Below are 20,651 nucleotides of genomic sequence, written 5' to 3' on the forward strand. Positions count from 1 at the left end.
GCAGTAACTCACTCACTAACGGTGTCGGGACAGCCCCACTGAGAGACTAACTCCTTGCTCACTCTTTCTCTCATTTTCACATTCATGCCATCCCTTTCTATCTATCGTTCCTCAGTTTAATTATGTAATTCACCCTCTCGTTTCATTTCTTTTTTAGAACTTCCTCTCTCACCATTTTGCCCATTGAATGTTTCAGCCTGGGTAGATTTTTGCAGTGACTGGACTTATGCTCTAAGAATGTTCACTTGCCACATGCAGGCAGGCTATAGGCCTAGTTGAAAATCCATTTCATGGAATGTTTAATCAGATAAGAGGTATAGATAGAGGAAGCGAAACGCTTATAAGCATCAGTTAGAGATACGTTTTTTGGTGTGAGTGGTTTCCTTTGTTGGGTGGAGGGGGAGGAGAGTGGGTTTCCTGTGTGTTGCTATCTGTCACTGCTTGGAGACGGGTAAAGGTAGTCTGTGCTCTCTGGTGGAGGGGGGCTGGCCTGGTCTGAGGGGGGACGCAGGTAAACATCCAACAGTGGTGGAGGAACAGCTTCTGGGATATCTGGTGGCATACGAGAGGGAGAGGAAGAGCAATTGGGAGCATTGTCTGGCCCCAGATCAACAACCTTGCAAGGAGGCTGATGGTCATGGGTGGGTGCTGTGGCAGTGGTCTCTGAAGACGTCGGTGGAGGAGGAGATGAGGAGTTGTCCGGAAGTTGCACCTCTTCAGTCTGGGTCTTTTCTTTGTTCACCGCAGCAGTCCCGTTGCTCGGTTTAACATCATCTGAAACCGTCTCTCTTCCGAATGTACTTCCTGCCGGAATCTCACCCATCAGGAATTCCTTGTCAGTTTCCTGGAGCAGAGACAACCTCATGGAGAGCCGCTGAGACAGGAAGCCAGAGGAGGAGATCCGATTGGAGCCCCTCAGGTGGACGTCACTGCTATCATCATTACCCAGTTCAGACTGGACTCCACCGTCCAGTAACGGAGAGGGGCCGGCCCAGGTTGTATTCTGCAGCTGCATCCTCTGCTGTATGCGCTTCCTCACGAAGATGACCCCGAAACCTACCAGCATCAGAACCAGCGTCCCACCAATCAGCACAGCCACCACTGTGCCATGGTTCCCCGTCTTTTTGCTCTCATCTTTGTTTGCAGTTTTTGTCAGAGGAGGCATTGGTTTCTTTTTTGCCGTGGTGGTGGCAGCGGCGACTTGTTTTTCAGTGAGGACAATTGGTGTGGATTGGCCCGTGGTGCTAGTAACGGCAATACTAGCAGTAACAGAGGCTGCAGTGGTGGCAAGGGTCTTGGCAGGCTGGGTCGACGTCAATGGAGTTGAGACGTGGGTTGAAGATTTGGTCATGGCTGTAGAGGGAGGTAGGGTAGTGGGTGAAGTGGCAACACTAGGCAGCTCAGATGGGCCTGTTGGACCTCTTTCAGTGGGGTGTGAAGGGGTTGATCTCCTGCTTGTGACTGGGGCCTGGGAGGGGGTGCTGGGCGGTTGAGCCTCCCCACCTGTGTTCAAAGTAAATTCCGCTCTAGTCGGTGTCACTCCAAATCCAACACCAGTTGGCGTGGGTCGGTACCTCTCTGTGGAGTCGTTGGACTGCGACGTCGGAAGATTGGATGAAGTAGGCTCTGTTGGTTGATTTGGTGTCGGTGAGGTTGTTTGAGTGGACAACACAGAAGGTCTAGGTGATGCTGTTGAACTTACTTCATCCTTGCTGGAGGGTGTAACTCGCCTTAACAGAGGTTGATTCCACATAGTGGGTGAAGTTTCCTCGGTTCCATCTGCTGTGATCTTCACCGTGGAGTTGTTTTTATATCTGGTTGTTTGGCGGTCCTGAGGTGACTGGGAGTTCCTCTTTGTGCTCGTACTCAAAGGCTGGATTGAAGGCCGATCCGAGCTGAGAATGTATCTGGTCGACACCTGTTCTGAAGTCTGTGGTTCACTCTTCACTGTGAGCTTCAACTCAACTGAAGGTGCTACGGTGCTATGGTGTCCTTCATCCAGTGCATTGTTGAGGTGCTCTTGTGCCATTTCTAAGGGTGAAACTTTATTGTCTGAAGTTGCATTAACCTCACTGCTCCTGAAGTTGGTAGAGTGGTGGTTAGGCTGAAGTGTCACTGTGCCATTCAGTCCCAGTGGCAGCATCCACAGAAATGACACAATAACAATACTCTTTCCCTCCATTGCTGTTTCCTGTTATCCTCTGAATGCTGCTGTGTCCTGATGACTGACTGATGAAAAGAATAAAAGCAACTGTGTCATTACAGTATCAATAACACGCTGTATCATGAGGAAACAAGCAACATTTCAGCATAAAGGGCTACGTGGTGAAATGTGATCGCCACTTTTGTCATTTCCTTCCTCAAACTACAATTCAAAGTAGGCTTAGAAGATGAAGGGTAAATGTGATCTTATTAATACGATAGATCAGAATGTTTTCTGGGGAATCTAACAATATTTTCTGGTTTTGTCCCATTTCTTTCTAAGAATTAAGGCCATTAAATGTTTCACATTAGGATGTTTTTGTCCAATCAGTATTGATTAGCTTACATTAGTGATAGTGTTTGTATAATGTGCATTTTATCTCCTGCTTACCAGTAAAACTCCCACCTCCCACAAACAACTCTTTTGAAAGTATGTATTTCAACGGTTTTTGTTCTAAACTGCTTGCACATTCTCTGGCATATCATACATGTCCTCATTAGAGCCACAGATCCCGCAATAACCCATTTATATTTACATCACCCACCCTAAAGTCTGTTGTACTCACCAGAGCCTACACAGGATTTAACCCTAGAATCCTGGCTTTCCTTAACCTTCGACAAGTTCACAAAAAGCAGAATTCTTGTATGAGTTGGTGTGTCTCAGTCACGATAGTTTGGTGTACATGAAGCCCAGCAAGCAGCCGCTGTAGAGGGCTGCGATGACCCAGCCTGGTAGAATATAGAACCTTCTCTTGCCTCACTTGACAGGAAGTGAGAGCTGTGAAACTGAAGTCTGATGACAAATTACACCCTGTTTTTTTTTTTTTTAACAGAGCAAAGTCCACAGTGATGGAAGAAGAGTGGTTTGTGATTTAAACACCAGATGTTTCAATGCAAAGATGTACACATTTAATTTTAATATGCACTCTGAGATAGTTTAGTTTTTGTCATATAGTTTGTTACAGACGGTACTGAATGTTGTATTCTGGGAAGGTTCTGTTGAATAAATAGCTGCCTATCACTCCTGCGGAGGTGGTGTGAAAGTAGTTGGCTACCTTGCTGCTGAAGCATGTTACATGGGAAGCGTTTCAGTTGTCGCTACCACTCATTCAGTTCAATTATACAGTCATGTATTTGTTTGGTGTATTTGTGCTTTTGGTTTAAAACTCTCAATAGAAATAAGATGCACAGTAAAAAGTAAAACACAGCATGGTTTATTTTGAGTTGAATTGTTGAACATGTCTTTCTTTGCTCTCCTTTCTTTCACACGTCAACAATATCAAGCCTACATTTCTCTTATCAGGTACAGTACCAGTCAAAAGTTTGGACACACCTACTCATTCCAGGGTTTTTCTTAATTTTTACTATTTTCTACATTGTAGAATAATAGTGAAGACATCAAAACTATGAATTAACACATGGAATCATGTAGTAACCAAAAAAGTGTTAAGCAAATCAAAATATATTTTATATTTGAGTTTCTTCAAATAGCCACCCTTTGCCTTGATGACAGCTTTGCACACTCTTGGCATTCTGTCAACCAGCTTCACCTGGAATGCTTTTCCAACAGTCTTGAAGGCTGCTTTTCCTTCTCTCTGCGGTCCGACTCATCCCAAACCATCTCAATTGGGTTGAGGTCGGGGGATTGTGGAGGCCAGGTCATCTGATGCAGCACTCCATCACTCTCCTTCTTGGTACAATAGCCCTTACACAGCCTGCAGGTGTGTTGGGTCATTGTCCTGTTGAAAAACAAACCAGATGGGATGGCTTATCGCTGCAGAATGCTGTGGTAGCCATGCTGGTTAAGTGTGCCTTGAATTCTAAATAAATCAGTGTCACCAGCAAAGCACCCCCACACCATAACACCTCCTCCTCCATGCTTTACGGTGGGAACTACACATGCGGAGATCATCCGTTCACCCACATCGCGTCTCACAAAGACACAGCTGTTGGAACCAAAAATCTCCAATTTGGACTCCAGACCAAAGGACACATTTCCACCGGTCTAATGTCCATTGCTCGTGTTTCTTGGCCCAAGCAGGTCTCTTCTTATTATTGGTGTCCTTTAGTAGTGGTTTCTTTGCAGCAATTCGACCACGAAGGCCTGATTCACACAGTCACATCTGAACAGTTGATGTTGAGATGTGTCTGTTACTTGAACTCTGTGAAGCATTTATTTGGGCTACAATTTCTGAGGCTAGTAACTCTAATGAACTTATCCTCTGCAACAGAGGTAACTCTGGGTCTTCCATTCCTGTGGCATGAGAGCCAGTTTCATCATAGTGCTTGATGGTTCTTGCGACTCTACTTGAAGAAACTTTCAATGTTATTGAAATATTCTGTATTGACTGACCTTCATGTCTTAAACTAATGATGGACTGTCGTTTCTCTTTGCTTATTTGAGCTGTTCTTGACATAATATGGACTTGGTCTTTTACCAAATAGGGCAATCTTCTGTATACCCCCCCCTACAACTGATTGGCTCAAACGCATTAAGAAGGAAAGACGTGAATGTGCCTCAGGGCCAAAATTGAACAGCAGGGAGTCATCTTTGTATTTGTAATAATTATGGATCCCTTTAGCTACTCTTCGTGGGGTCCAGCAAAATTAAAGCAGTTTATACAATTTTAAAAACATTACAGTACATTCACAGATTTCACAAAACACTTTGTTCCCTCAGGCCACTACTCCACCACTACCACATATCTACAGTACAATATCCATGTGTATAGTACGTATGTTATTGTGTGTGTGTTTGTATGCATGTGTCTGTGCCTATGTTTGTGTTGCTTCACAGTCCCCGCTGTTCCATAAGGTGTATGAATGAGGGAGCTATATAATGTTTAGTATGAAGTCACCCATGTGTCTTCACAAGAAATCTCCCATCACTTGCTTTACTTTTTCTGTTACCCTCTGCTTTACAGCAGAAAGAGACTGCTATGGGACGTGGCATCAGCAGCACAATCTTGTGTAGAGGACTGAGGGTGTTCTAAATACTGTATATATATATATATATATATATATATATATATGTATATATATGTATGTGTATGTATGTATGTATGTATGACCTTCTTTTTTTTCCACTTTGTTTGTGGTGTGTTCACTTAGATCAGTGATGGCTGCTAACTTCGCTCTTATCTTAAATAGTTCACTTCTGTGTTGGATCAGCATTCTCGTCGCATCTCCTGTTAGTACCTTTTATGTAGGGAAGCTAATGATCCATCATGTATGACATTCCTGGGAGTGTGTAAACTTGTATATTTTATTACCATAGCATTTTTGTATGTCCTCTATAGTTATGTACTTAAAAATAAATTTACCAATTCGGCCACTTGGAGGCCACTTGGGTACATTTGGGCAAACTCGTGAGGGACACCCCCTCATTCTTGAAGGGATCAGTCTGAAACTTTGCACATCAACTGTTGCCCTCTTGTAGACAACATCTAAACCTCCAGCTTCCTATCTGAATTTATGGCTTTTCTTTTTCATGTCAAAGATAATGCAACAAAAATAAAAATAGAAATTGTATGTTTTTTTTTTATTTTGATCTTTTACCAGATCTATTGTGTTATGTTCTCCTACATAAATTTCACATCTCCACAAGTGTTTCCTTTCAAATAGTATCAAGAATATGAATATCCTTGCTTCAGGTCCTGAGCTACAGGCAGTTAGATTTGGGTTTGTCATTTCAGGCGGAAATTGAAAAGAAGGGTCTGGTCCTTAAGAGGTTAACACTATTATTGCACACAGAGTGATGAGTCCATGCAACTTATTACGTGACTTGTTAAGCAAATGTTTACTCCTGAACATATTTAGGCTTGCCATAACAAATGGGTTGAATACTTATTGACTCAAGACATTTCAGATTTTCATTTTTAATTAATTTGTAACAATTAAAAATGTAACAAACATATTTCCACTTTGACATAATGGGGTATTGTTTGTAGGCCAATGACAAAATAGCTCAATATATTCGATTCTAAATTCAGGCTGTAACACAACAAAATGTGGAAAAGGTGCAACTCAATATTAGGAAGGTGTTCTTAATGTGTTGTAATGTGTCAAAATAAAGCATCTTCAGTCAACCTAATCGAGGGCACAGATTTTTATTAATATTTTAATTAAACAATTGTTTAGTTTTTTAACTGCCCTAGGGGCTATGTTCTTGATAGAAATCAAAATATGACATCCACTTCTGTAATTGACTATATTAATAGAACTTATTAAACTAGTGCCAAGATATTTGTTTTTACATTAATGGAATAATTTCACTTATCGTTGTACTCATGCAACCCCCTGTATTTATTGCAGTCAGTGCTTGACTTGGGCAGGAGCTCACTGGAGCTGAGTACCGGCACTTTAAAAGGTTCTACTGCTTGAGCTCCTGTTCCTCTTATAGAATATTAGATCAAAAGTATTGTGGAGCTCCTGCACCTAAATATAAACAGTACCGGCACCAAAAATGAGTACCGGCACCTATTTCAGTCAAAGTCAAGCACTGATTGCAGTCCACCGTTTTTCTGAAGCTGTTGTCTAAACACCATTGTGTTCTTACTCCATCGATTCGAAACAAGAATGCCATTCATTCACACATGATTACAAAACAGCCATTTATTTGGGTTTGGGCATTTAAACAGAAATTGTATTTTTACAGAAAAGAGAAAAGAAGTTAGACTTAGAGAGGAGTGGAAACAAAAGAGTTAGGAGTTCTGTGACTGCTCGACTGACACGTGAAGGTTGAGGAGGAGACTTATTAATGTAGCAAGGAGGCTTGCCAGACCCAATGCCATCTCTGTGCCCAGCCAAGGATGGCAACAAGATATTCAAAGTCTACCCTTGGTATAGTATTTGTGCATGGAATCACTTCAGATGAATAAGAAAAAAACATCAAACAAGACATAGACGTACAAGACCAACGTTCTACAGGAACAGGACCGGATCGTTCAGGTAGACGACAGTTAGACAGGACACCATATAATAACCATTTTGATATTAAATGTCTTGGGGAGAAGTGACCACATTCAATTATAAATGGGAGAACATTTTTGAGTGCTTGTTTGCTGAGAAGGAATATTTTAGCCAACAGTGTTAATAGAGACAGGGCTTCCATTCTATTACATATTGTAGTTGTGAGTGTACAACCAGTCCAAAACCAGATATCTCAATTTGACGCATGTCTTATGTTCGACAAAATATACTTTCTACATATGCTCAATATCTTTTCTTACACTTAGTTAATCAAATATTCTCAGTACTACTACTGCCATTATGTGATGTTGGCATAGTGTACTGTTAATATGATTGAATGTGGCGGCACGTAGCCTAGCGATTAAGAGCGTTGGGCCAGTAACCGAAAGGTCACTGGTTCTAATCCCAGAGCCGACTGTGAAAAATCTGGCCATGTGCCCTTGAGAAAGGCACTTTAACCTAATTGCTCCTGTAAGTCGCTCTGGATAAGAGCGTCTGCTAAATGACTAAAATGTAAATGATCCACCCATACAAAGATCCTGAACCTTTGCAGTAAGGGTAAATAACTTGGGCAGTTGGCAGTAGTGTGCTGTTCGTAGCACATTATTTCAAATTAATGTCTTGAATGCATTCAGTTGTACAACTGACTAGGTATTCCCCTTTCCCTTCCCGATAGCCTATCACCAATTCAAAAGTTCTCCATAGAAATCAAAATGACATCAGATTAATGCAGTTTACAAAGCAAATATGTAAAAGCTCCTAAAATTGATTACATATAGCTGGAGTACTTAGAAAAAATAACAAATATTCTTGGTCTTGACTTGTTGAGGCACAAGACTGGAGCTGATCTAGCATGTTGATATCTGTGGCTGAGTGAAGTTCAGCTCCAAGCCAGTCATGGCTCTCTGAGGCTAGAGGGAGTGCATGCAATGCTCTCCTCAAACCACTAGGGGCATGTTCTCTAGATCCTGGGGGACTTCCAGACACGAATCCCTGGAGCTGGAACACTGCATCTGCGTGGCCATTTCTCCAGTTGTTCCCAAATCCCCCGTTTGGCTCCTTACCCCTTCTCTTTCCTGCTCCTCCCTTTCATCCCACTCTTCTTCCCCCTGCTCTTCATCCTCCTCTCCATCCACCTGCACCTCCTCCAACATGACGCTGGCATCGCAGGGCCCCACTATACCCCCCTCGGTGTGCGCCGTGTCGCAGTAGCCTGTGCCACTCACCACGTACATGTTACTGCGGGCGGGGTGAGGGGCACGGGCCTGGCGCCTAAGACGGCACACCTGGCAGGCCAGGACCACAGTAGAGACCAGCAGACACAGGACCAGGACCCCGGCGCAGGCCACTACTATGAGGCCCATCTGGCGCTCAATGAGGCAGCCCGGGGTGGCCTCCGTGGGGGAGCTGGAGGTGTCTGGGGAGGGGTAATGGAGGGTTGTGCCGTTTTCCTCTGGGGTAGTGGAGTTTAGGTCAGGTGGATCTATGGCCACAGTGGTCTGAGGCTGAGTACTGCTGGTGTGTGAAGCTTGTCCAATCAGAAGGAAGAAGAGAAGATGGAGAGAGATTCTGGAGCCTTCCATGTTTCAGGTTCTCTGAAATGGTACTAGAGGAAGAGAATAGATTTTATTGTTCATGCCAGCAAACAGTCTCTGTATTGTGACTTTTTGTTAATGTTTGAATATACACTATCAGTCAAAAGTTTGGACACACCTACTCATTCTTAAAAAAAAAAAAATTTACATTGTAGAATATTAGTGAAGACATCAAAACTGTGAAATAACACATATGGAATCCTGTAGTAACCAAATAAGTGTTAAACAAATCGAAATATATTTTATATTTGAGATTCTTCAAATAGCCACCCTTTGCCTTGATGACAGCTTTGCACACTCTTGGCATTCTCTCAACCAGCTTCATGAGGTAGTCACCTGGAATGCATTTCAATTAACAGGTGTGCCTTCTTAAAAAGTTAATTTGTGGAATTTCTTTCCTTAATGCGTTTAAGCCAATCAGTTGTGTTGTGACAAGGTAGGGGTGGTATACAGAAGATATTTGTTAAAAAACCAAGTCCATATTATGGCAAAAACGACAGTCCATCATTACTTTAAGACATGAAGGTCAGTCAATACGGAACATGTCAAGACCTTTTGAAAGTTTCTTCAAGTGCAGTCGCAAAAGCCAACAATTGCTATGATGAAACTGGCTCTCATGAGGACCGCCACAGGAATGGAAGACCCAGAGTTACCTCTGCTGCAGAGGATAAGTTCATCAACTGTTCAGAGGGGACTGTGTGAATCAGGCCTTCATGGTCGTATTGCTGCAAATAAATCACTACTAAAGGACACCAATAAGAAGAAGAGACCTGCTTGGGCCAAGAAACACGAGCAATGGACATTAGACCGGTGGAAATGTGTCCTTTGGTCTGGAATCCAAATTTGAGATTTTTGGTTCCAACTGCCGTGTCTTTGTGAGACGCGGTGTGGGTGAACGGATGATCTCTGCATGTGTATTTCCCACTGTAAAGCATGGAGGAGGAGGTGTTATGGTGTGGGGGTGCTTATCTGGTGACACTGTCTGTGATTTATTTAGAATTCAAGGCACACTTAACCAGCATGGCAACCACAGCATTCTGCAGCGATACGCCATCCCATCTGGTTTGGGCTTAGTGGGGCTATCATTTGTTTTTCAACAGGACAATGACCCAACACACCTGCAGGCTGTGTAAGGGCTATTGTACCAAGAAGGAGAGTGATGGAGTGCTGCATCAGATGACCTGGCCTCCACAATCCCCCGACCTCAACCCAATTGAGATGGTTTGGGATGAGTCGGACGGCAGAGTGAAGGAAAAGCAGCCAACAAGTGCTCAGCATATGTGGGAACTCCTTCAAGACTGTTTGAAAAGCATTCCAGGTGAAGCTGGTTGAGAGAATGCCAAGAGTGTGCAAAGCTGTCATCAAGGCAAAGGGTGGCTATTTGAAGAATTTCAAATATAAAATATATTTTGATTTGTTTAACACTTTTGGTTACTACATGATTCCATATGTTTTATTTCATAGTTTTGATGTCTTCACTATTATTCTACAATGTAAACATTAAGAAAAACCCTTGAATGAGTAGGTGTCCAAACTTTCGACTGGTACTGTAGTTATAGAAATTGTGTGAGTTACATATGCTAGGGGTCTGTGGAGTTATTGCAGGGTGTTTTGTAAAGTTATTTATTTGTGGACACCCCCCCTCCCAATGTTTTTATGAATATCCCTACCAACAACAACAACAAAAAACATTTTGAATGACATACCTACAGTAGATAATAGGAGAATATATTATTTCTAATGATGACAACTTTATTTCTCAACTCATAATATTGAGAAAATTACACTCCTTGGAGCTTATTACACTGTCTGACATAGGCTTTGAAAAAGTACCGGTCACGGCAAGTGCTGCTGGTAAGCTTTCTTGTCTTCAACATTTTTGCCAACACATGGCTAACCTTTTGTTTAACCAGATAAACAGTTGCTATGTTAGTTTACACTTCCTCTTCCAATGTGAGGTGGTTACAATAATGGAAAACTACAGTGAGGGAATAAAGTATTTGATCTCCTGCTGATTTTGTACGTTTGCCCACTGACAAAGACATGATCAGTCTATAATTTTAATGGTAGGTTTATTTGAACAGTGAGAGACAGAATAACAACAACAAAGTTTAGAAAAACGCATGTCAAAAATTTTATAAATTGATTTGCATTTTAATGAGAGAAATAAGTATTTAATAACAAGTTAGTTCTATGCAGTACCTTACAGGAACGTATTACGTACAATAAATGTCAGAATAAGGTAGACGTCTTTGTAAAAATGTGTCCAAATCTTCGTTTTCATTGCAATGTCCACTTAAAATAAACAGAATCTTACCACAGAAACACATATTATTTGGCCATTACTTTTTTTGTACAATTTATGTTGGAGATTGTGTGGGCATCACTTACCTGGGCAAGGGCACAGCCGTAGAGTGTGTGTGTGTGTGTGGCAAGGTGAACTGGACTAGGAATATGTCCGTATAAGGAACGGGCGCGGCGTGTGTATGTCTGAGTCAGAGGAGGCACCTGCTGCGACCCAAGCCTCTTGAAATGCACACACCCCCCTCTGAGTCTTTTTCTGACTTGGTTATTTCTGGGCTCCTTGAGTCTCTACTGCTGTAGCACACCGATGTCTGTCACATACTGCAAGAGAAAAGAGACAGAAGGGTGTATGTAAATTAGTATAGGCCTACAATTCAGTCGAAGACTGCCAGCTACCAGTAAATGATACTAATAATACTGCTAGCGATGAACTATTTCCAGGCCTGAGAAGCTGAATTATTTTTTTATTTTTTAATTTAACTGTTATTTTGACAGGGTCATGCTGAGACCAAGGTCTCTATTTCAGCCCTGTAACAAAAAAGAAATGGTGTACAGTACTACAATAAAGAGCATTCACAACAAGTTCATGCACAAATGAAGTGCTTTCAGAATGGGATGAATTTCTGTTTTTATCTGTATGAATCCACCTTGAGACTGTTCTATCTAAACCAGAGACCAGAAAATACCAGTGTTTTTGGATTTATTTAACCGGTAAAGTTATTAATTTTTAGAGGTAGACCTGGCTGGCTGAGAAGTGCACCTTCTACCTACTCCTCTTCCATCAGACCTATCCTCAAGTTCTCCTTCCCTTCTCTTTCCGCAGGTTTAAGACAGGCCAGATCAACGGAGACCTTCTAATCTACCATGTGCTGCTGACCCTGAAGCCTTACTACGCCAAGCCCTACGAGATCGTAGTGGACCTGACCCACGTGGGGCCCAGCAACCGCTTCAAGACAGACTTCTTGTCCAAGTGGTTTGTGGTGTTCCCGGGCTTCGCCTACGAGAACGTGGTGGCGGTCTACGTGTACAACTGCAACACGTGGGTGAGGGAGTACACCAAGTACCACGAGAGGTTGCTGACAGGCCTGAAGGGCAGCAAGCGGGTGCAGTTCATCGACTCGCCGGCGCGGTTGGCGGAGCACGTAGAGGCAGAGCAGCAGAAGCTCCCGGCGGCCACGCTAGCCCTGGAGGAGGACCTCAAGGTGTTCCACAACGCCCTCAAAGTGGCCCACAAGGACACCAAGGTCTCCATCAAGGTCAGTAGCACACTGGTCCGTGGGTAACCCTAGCGTTAACCCTAACTTTCAAACAGCCTACAAGGAAAACTGGGTATGGAGAACAAGGAAGTGTGGAGGGCAGGCGGGAACAGCGAGAATTGTTTACTCAAAGGTCCAATGCAGCTGTTTTTTTCTCTCAATATCAAATAATTTCTGGGTAACAATTAAGTACCTTACTGTGATTGTTTTAAATTAAAATGGTCAAAAAGAGAGAGAAGATATGCTTCTTAGCAAAGGGCAGGTTCTCAAGCAATAATTTTGATAGGACTGTCTGGGAGTGGTCTGAGTGGGGAGGAGAAAACTGAAAATTAGCTGTTGTTGGCAGAGAGGTTTGGAACTATCTTTCTTATTGGTCTATTAACTCATTTACAGCATGGTGATGTCACCTTGGAAGGTCAAAACTCCAGAGCACCAAAACAGGCTGAAATTTCTGGCAATCTTTTCAAACAGCTCTTACACTAAAAGGGCTTCATTGTCATTTTCCCCATTTTACAATATTTTTCCAACCTCATAGTATAGAAATATACAGTATATAAAACAGGAAAATCACGTTTTTGACTTCTCTGGGCCTTAATCAATTTGAATAGATTTGTTTGTTGCCAAACGGGAAAGTGGAAGGTTGAATTTATTGGTTATCGAGTCCAGCTTTGTGTAGCAGCATGAGACTGCTGGTCTGTGTTGTCATTGTTGTCATGTACACACTTGTCTCTCAACAACAACCCTCCCTATTATCCCAGGTGGGCTCCACGGCCGTCCAGGTGACGTCAGCAGAGCGTACCCGTGTCCTGGGTCAGTCGGTGTTCCTCAACGATGTGTACTATGCCTCTGAGATCGAGGAGATCTGCCTGGTGGACGAGAGCCAGTTCACCCTGACCATGGCCAACCAGGGCACGCCCCTCACCTTCATGCACCAGGAGTGTGACGCCATCGTCCAGTCCATCATCCACATCAGGACGCGCTGGGAGCTGTCGCAGCCAGACTCCATCCCCCAGCACACCAAGATCAGGCCCAAAGACGTGCCGGGCACCCTGCTGAACCTCGCCCTGCTCAACCTGGGCAGCTCCGACCCCAGCCTCAGGTCAGACACTCAACATAGCTAGCTTCTAGTGGATTCTGGGAAATGTAGGGGGGAGAGGTCTTGGTGTAGCGTGTTCTCTGAAATATGAGCAGTAGCTAAATAAATATACAACAATTTATTTACAGCAACTTCTTCAACCAACTTCCTGATTTGAAATGGAATATAGTAGCTAACCGTGTCCCTTCCACAGGTCTGCTGCCTACAACCTGCTGTGTGCCTTAACCTGCACCTTCAACCTGAAGATCGAGGGCCAGCTGCTGGAGACCTCAGGCCTCTGTATCCCTGCCAATAACACCCTCTTCATAGTCTCTATCAGCAAGACGCTGGCCGCCAATGAACCACACCTCACCCTGGAGTTCCTGGAGGAGTGCATCTCCGGCTTCAGCAAGTCTAGTGAGTCTACAGCACGAACGCACACAAACACACATACGCACAAATGTGTTGACTGAAATTCATTCCAAAAGATGGCTTCTCACTCTCTCTTTTCTAACTCACACCCACTCGCCCACTCTTTGTTTTACAGACCCACACCGACACACTAACTTTCTCTCAATACACAAACGCAGACACCAACTCATACACACAGACACGCACAACGATCCACGTCAACATGTCCTGACCAGTTGATGTGAAAGCCATTCGTTTTGGGGGGACTGTGTTTGATTGCCATATCCATCAGTTTGCATTGAGCCATGGCTCTGGAGCCCTTAGCTCTCAGTGCGGGTGTCATGTCATTCATCCACACGCCAACCTCTGCTCCTCCACACAGCAGCAACAACAGAGGAGCTGGTGTTATCTAACCTCTGATTCTGTGTGTGTGTTTAGGTATTGAGCTGAAGCACCTGTGTCTAGAATACATGACCCCCTGGCTGCTCAACCTGGTGAGGTTCTGTAAGCACAATGACGATGCCAAGCGCCAGCGCGTCAGCGCCATCTTGGATAAGCTCATCACCATGACCATCAACGAGAAGCAGATGTACCCCTCTATACAGGCAAAGATCTGGGGCAGCCTCGGCCAGGTGAGTCACCGCGCACACACACACACACTCGCTCTCACACATTCACATATGCATACACACTAGTTGTTTGACTTTTACATTTACATTTTAGTCAAACACTCATCTTAGAGGGCACATGTTTACTTAATGTACTGTTAAATGTCTCCAAGCCCAATACAAACTGCCCATGTTGGCTTTCTCAGAGATTTAGGCATACAGAGATGGGAGGCAGTCATGTGGAAGTTAGGGACATATTGCATTTTTATAGGCACAAGGAATGGTTTATGACTCCAACATGCCGAATCATAGCCTGTGTTTTTCAATATAAACTTTTTTGAGTTTTTTTTTTATTGAGGCTATCGAAATGACAATACTCTGGGGTTTGAAGTGTTCTTCCTAAATAGCATTAGCTATCTATGTTGTTAAAGTTCCATGGCTTGTCTCAGATGACTGCACTATAGACATGTGAATATAGCTTTTTCCATAGATAATAAACGACACATTCTAAACTCATGGTAGAATTTCTGTCATATTTTTCATACCCAACCCATTCCTTTTATATCCATTCGGGGTGGTGAACAAGTGCACTCTTTGGGGAGAAGGGCAGTTCCGTGTTTCTGACCTTGTGACCTGTCAATTCTACACAATGTATTTATTTCTGAACAGTCCCTAACATTTAGCCCCACTGAATGCAACCCAGGTTGTATGTGACCTGGTGTTCTTGTGACCTCTGCCCTCAGATAACGGACCTGCTGGACGTGGTGTTGGACAGCTTCATCAAGACCAGCGCTACAGGAGGCCTGGGCTCCATCAAGGCTGAGGTCATGGCTGACACGGCTGTGGCTCTGGCCTCAGGGAACGTCAAACTGGTCTCCAGCAAGGTGGGTATCTACACTTTGAGCTAGTTTATGCAGGCTAACACATGCTAACTGGGCCAACAGTTTTCAATGGCAAAATTGCTAACAGTTTCCTGTCAGTTTCCTGTCAGTCTAGATGCACTGGGAACACTCCTCTTTGTCTCTGTCTCATGCTAATACTCCTCTGTGTCAAGCCCTGTGTCCCAACATGGATGACGTCACTGTCCTTGTCCTCAATGAACCCTCTGGTCGGAGACCGTTTTCCTCTCAGAAACTCCACGATGTCACTAACTCAAAGTATACTTGAGTACAACACTGTTAGAATCTTAATCACGGCCTAACAATCGCAAGAGGGATTTTATAAATCATAATTTTGGATTAAGCAAATAAATATTTTGGTATTATCAATATTATGATGCAGACAGTTTTACTATGATACGAAGATAGACTCATCGAAATACTTTGTCCCAGACAAAATATATTAAATGCTGTTTTTAATCTAAAAAGTCCTCCATACAAAGAACATTTGCATTTAAATAGATTAATACTTACCAATTTAGTTTAGTTACGACTTCTATCCACATCATCCAAACTGACCGACTCATCAACTCTGTCATCTGTGAGCTGTTTATCCCAATTGTCCCTCTTACTGAGATAGAAACACACACACACAAACTCTCACAGCCCAGGCAGACAATAGTAAGCCAGGCCCTCGCTCCTATTATGGAAGACACTGTAAAGCATGGCAGTGAATGGTCGTCATTGTGAAGATGTTTTGCTAAGGAACAGCAGTGCTCTTTTAGTTGAAGTGTCGCAGCAGCCATCTTAGTCATTTACATCTATTTAAGTGACTAATCAATGACTTTAAGCTTCACATTTGATTCATAATTTGCAGTGTGTTCTGATATAGTAATCTTAATGTACACTTAATCCATAAGAGGGTGGACATTGTTTGGTTGGCATGTGCCAGCCCAGCCACTACTGATGTCATGACAGGCCAGCTATTTGGGACAAAGGGGACTTTGTCTGGTCCCCTTGGCCTATTTGTCACCCGAGTTTTGAGCCAATGGTGTTTTATTTACAAATATAATCACTGCCATCTTCTCTCTGCCTCCTATTACGCCAACATCCAAAAATACATCTGAAGTTCTTTTAGGGATACTGCTCGCTTTTAAAATAAAATACAAACAAAAGATGCTGCTCTTGGCAGATATTAATTCTGTTGATGTTAAAGTCATCATTAAGTACAAAATTGTCTGTAAGCACAAACTATATGATGTCATATCACTGACTCTACCTTATAATACCTCATAATGATTGGTTATCTCCACATACCCTCTGACCAGGTGATTGGCCGGATGTGTAAGATCATCGACAAGACGTGCCTGTCTCCCACGCCCACCCTGGAGCAGCACCTGATGTGGGATGACATCGCCATCCTGGCCCGCTACATGCTGATGCTGTCCTTCAACAACTCTCTGGACGTAGCGGCTCACCTGCCGTACCTGTTCCACGTGGTCACTCTGCTGGTGGCCACTGGCCCCCTGTCCCTACGGGCCTCCACACACGGCCTGGTCATCAACATAATCCACTCTCTCTGCACCTGCTCGCAGCTCAACTTCAGAGGTGAGGAAGCACACCTCATCTTCCCTGCAGACTCTATACCATCTGTAGTTAAACGGCATACCCTTCCCTGGTCATTAATGTGTATGGATGCCACTAGGCTCCCTTGCAAGTAAGATATCATTGAGAGACCTAATGTAAACACTGCATGCAGTGAACCATGAAACTGCTTCAATAGAGGTAGATGTCTGTTATTTCTGTTCGTTTAGACCTGTTTGCTGTAGATATCACCGTTCAGGGTTTCTCTTTCAGAAGAGCAACAAGTCATCTTTTCCTCTTGTCATGATCTCTTACAGAGGAGACCAAGCAGGTCCTGAGGCTGAGCCTGACAGAGTTCTCCCTGCCTAAGTTCTACCTGCTGTTCGGCATCAGTAAGGTCAAGTCTGCTGCGGTCATCGCCTTCCGCTCCAGCTACCGCGACCGCTCCTTCTCTCCCGGCTCCTACGAGAGGGAGACCTTCGCCCTCTCCTCCCTGGAGACCGTCACTGAGGCCCTGCTGGAGATCATGGAGGTGAGGGAGACACACGCGCACACACACACACACACATTACTTTATATATTATACCATATACCGTCCAGACTACAAGCAAAATCCCAATGTCTGACTGAATATGTCCTCTCCTGTAGGCATGCATGAGGGACATCCCAGCGTGCAAATGGCTGGACCAGTGGACCGAGCTGGCTCAGAAGTATGTTAGATTTCCTTTGAGACACATTCACTTTGACCACTATCAATGAAGTGCATTCGGAAAGTATTCAGACCCCTTCACTTTTTCTGCATTTTGTTACGTTACAGCCTTATTCTAAAATGGATTTTAAAAAAGTATTAATCTACACACAATACCCCATAATGACAAAGCAAAGACAGGTTTTTAGAAATGTGTGCAAATGTATAAAAAATAAAAATATCACATTTACGTACGTAATCAGACCCTTTACTCAGTACTTTGTTGAAGCACATTTGGCAGCGATTACAGCCTCATCTTCTTGGGTATGACGCTATAAGCTTGGCACACCTGTATTTGGGGAGTTTCTCCCATTCTTCTCTGCAGATCCTCTCAAGATCTGTCAGGCTGGATGGGGAGCGTTGCTGCACAGCTATTTTCAGGTCTCTCCAGAGATGTTTGATCGGGTTCAAGTCCGGGCTCTGGCCAATAGGGATGGTATTGGCCAGGTGATGAGCGGTGCCTGGTTTCCTCCAGATGTGACGCTTGTCATTCAGGCCACAGAGTTCAATCTTGGTTTCATCAGACCAGAGAATCTTGTTTCTCATGGTCTGAGAGTCCTTTAGGTGCCTTTTGGCAAACTCCAAGCGGGCTGTCATGTGCCTTTTACTGACAAGTGACTTCCGTCTGGCCACTCTACCATAAAGGCCTGATTGGTGGAGTTCTGCAGAGATGGTTGTCCTTCTGGAAGGTTCTCCCATCTCCACAGAGGAACTCTGGAGCTTTGTCAGTGACCATCGGGTTCTTGGTCACCTCCCTGACCAAGGCCCTTTTCCCCCGTTTGCTCAGTTTGGCTGGGTGGCCAGCTCTAGGAAGAGTCTTGGTGGTTCCAAACTTATTAAATTTAAGAATGATGGAGGCTACTGTGGGGACCTTCAATTCTGCAGAATATTTTTGGTACCCTTCCCCAGATCTGTGCCTCGACACAATTCTGTCTCGGAGCTCTACGGACAATTCCTTTGACATGGCATGGTTTTTTCTCTGACATTCAATGTCAACTGTGGGACCTTATATAGACAGGTGTGTGCCTTTCTAAATCATGTCCAATCAATGGAATTTACCACAGGTGGACTCAAATCAAGTTTTAGAAACATCTCAAGGATGATCAATGGAAACAGGATGCACCTGAGCTCACTTTCGAGTCTCATAGCAAAGGGTCTAAATACTTATGTAAGTAATGTATTTCTGTTTTTTATTTTTAATACATTTGCAAACATTTCTAAAAAACTGTTTTCGCTTTGTCATTATGGGGTATTGTGTGTAGGGGCGGCAGGTAGCTTAGTGGTTAAGAGCGTTGTGCCAGTAACCGAAAGGTCGCTGGTTCTAATCCCCGAGCCGACTAGGTGAAAAATCTGTCGATGTGCCCTTGAGCAAGGCACTTAACCCTACTTGCTCCTGTAAGTCGCTCTGGATAAGAGCGTCTGCTAAATGACTAAAATGTAAATGTAGATTGATGAGGATTTTTTTGGGTTGAATCCGTTTTAGAATAAGCCTGTAACGTAACAATGTGGAAAAAGTGAAGGGGTCTGAATACTTTCTGAATGCACTGTATACACACGCTACTGTGCACATCTCCAATGCCACTTATGTCCTCCACCAGGTTTGCGTTCCAGTACAACCCGTCCCTGCAGCCCAGAGCCCTGGTGGTGTTTGGCTGCATCAGTAAGAGGGTGACCCACGGCCAGATCAAACAGATCATCAGGATTCTTAGCAAGGCCAGCCCCCTGCTCAGCATTGACCGGGTGGGTCGACATGCACACACACACACACACACAAACACACACACACACACACACACACACACACACACACACACACACACACACACACACACACACACACATAGAAACGCACACAGGCTGTTGGAGCGCTGAGTTTGAATGAGCAACTCAATCTTCCAGAATTAACACACACACAAACATTGAGGGGTGGTGTTGAGTGTATTTTACCTTTCCTTAGCTCAGTCTGCCAATTGTTGTCTGTCTCAGTCTGTCCAGGCTGGGCTGCCTGTGGGCTCTATCTGCATTATGCAGAGAGCTAAGTGTTTGTGAGTGCACCAACTCACTAATCCAATGGAGTCTAATCCTCTAGCTAACATTATGAATACTATGATGCACTCTCTCCCTCTTCATCTCTCCCCCGCTACACACTATCTCTCTCCCGCTACACACTATCTCTCTCCCTCTTTATCTCTCCCCCGCTACACACTATCTCTCTCCCGCTACACACTATCTCTCTCCCTCTTCATCTCTCCCCCGCTACACACTATCTCTCTCCCTCTTCATCTCTCCCCCGCTACACACAATCTCTCTCTCCCTCTTCATCTCTGCCCCGCTACACACTATCTCTCTCCCTCTTCATCTCTGCCCCGCTACACACTATCTCTCTCCCTCTTCATCTCTCCCCCGCTACACACTATCTCTCTCCCTCTTCATCTCTCCCCCGCTACACACTATCTCTCTCCCTCTTCATCTCTGCCCCGCTACACACGATCTCTCTCCCTCTTCATCTCTCCCCTGCTACACACTATCTCTCTCCCTCTTCATCTCTCCCCCGCTACACACTATCTCTCTCCCTCTTCATCTCTCCCCCACTACACACTATCTCTCTCCCTCTTCATCTCTCCCCCGCTACACACTATCTCTCTCCCTCTCGCTTTATTTCCTCTCTCTTTTTCTCTTTCGTTTGTTCTTTCTTTCTTTTCTTTCTTTCCTGTATCTCTCTCACCCCACCCCCTCTCTCTTTCACTCCAGTGTTCATGCTCTACTAATGCCTCCTCTCCTCCTCTCCTTCTTCTCTGCCTCCACAGGGGCTGGAGTGCTGCTTAAAGGGACCTGATAACTACAACAGCCAGGTGCTGATTGAGGCCACAGTCATCGCTCTGACTAAGCTGCAGCCCCTTCTCAACAAGGTACACAAACTGCAAACACAGAACACATGCAATACATAATGTGATCGTCTGCAGTCCACTGCTTGTCAAATTAAAGTTTATTGGTTATGTACACAGATTTGCAGATGTTA

At 44.1% G+C, this 20,651-nt stretch overlaps 3 protein-coding genes across 3 annotated transcripts in view; 1 reads left to right on the top strand and 2 right to left on the bottom strand.

The window, feature by feature from the left end:
* LOC121567742 (neurofibromin-like) overlaps positions 1-20,651 on the top strand; it is a 97,331-nt gene that overhangs the window by 55,423 nt on the left and 21,257 nt on the right. The window contains exons 35-44 of the mRNA XM_045218749.1: positions 11,896-12,328; positions 13,087-13,427; positions 13,618-13,820; positions 14,253-14,446; positions 15,166-15,306; positions 16,629-16,908; positions 17,202-17,416; positions 17,533-17,594; positions 19,231-19,372; positions 20,440-20,541. Coding sequence (XP_045074684.1) covers positions 11,896-12,328; positions 13,087-13,427; positions 13,618-13,820; positions 14,253-14,446; positions 15,166-15,306; positions 16,629-16,908; positions 17,202-17,416; positions 17,533-17,594; positions 19,231-19,372; positions 20,440-20,541 — 2,113 coding nt within the window. The remainder of the gene's footprint in view (positions 1-11,895; positions 12,329-13,086; positions 13,428-13,617; positions 13,821-14,252; positions 14,447-15,165; positions 15,307-16,628; positions 16,909-17,201; positions 17,417-17,532; positions 17,595-19,230; positions 19,373-20,439; positions 20,542-20,651) is intronic.
* On the bottom strand, positions 74-2,952 carry LOC121567743 (proteoglycan 4). Its single transcript, XM_041877982.2, has 2 exons — positions 2,769-2,952; positions 74-2,229 (listed from the first exon to the last, which is right to left on the bottom strand). The coding sequence occupies exon 2, from the start codon at positions 2,180-2,182 to the stop codon at positions 428-430; it is 1,755 nt and encodes a 584-aa protein (XP_041733916.1). The 5' UTR covers positions 2,183-2,229; positions 2,769-2,952; the 3' UTR covers positions 74-427.
* Positions 7,620-15,934, bottom strand: LOC121567745. The gene is made up of 3 exons (XM_041877984.2): positions 15,835-15,934; positions 11,160-11,393; positions 7,620-8,779 (listed from the first exon to the last, which is right to left on the bottom strand). The coding sequence occupies exon 3, from the start codon at positions 8,754-8,756 to the stop codon at positions 8,112-8,114; it is 645 nt and encodes a 214-aa protein (XP_041733918.1). The 5' UTR covers positions 8,757-8,779; positions 11,160-11,393; positions 15,835-15,934; the 3' UTR covers positions 7,620-8,111.

The sequence above is a fragment of the Coregonus clupeaformis genome, chromosome 6 (genome assembly GCF_020615455.1).
Source record: "Coregonus clupeaformis isolate EN_2021a chromosome 6, ASM2061545v1, whole genome shotgun sequence".
Taxonomy (NCBI): Eukaryota; Metazoa; Chordata; class Actinopteri; order Salmoniformes; family Salmonidae; genus Coregonus; species Coregonus clupeaformis.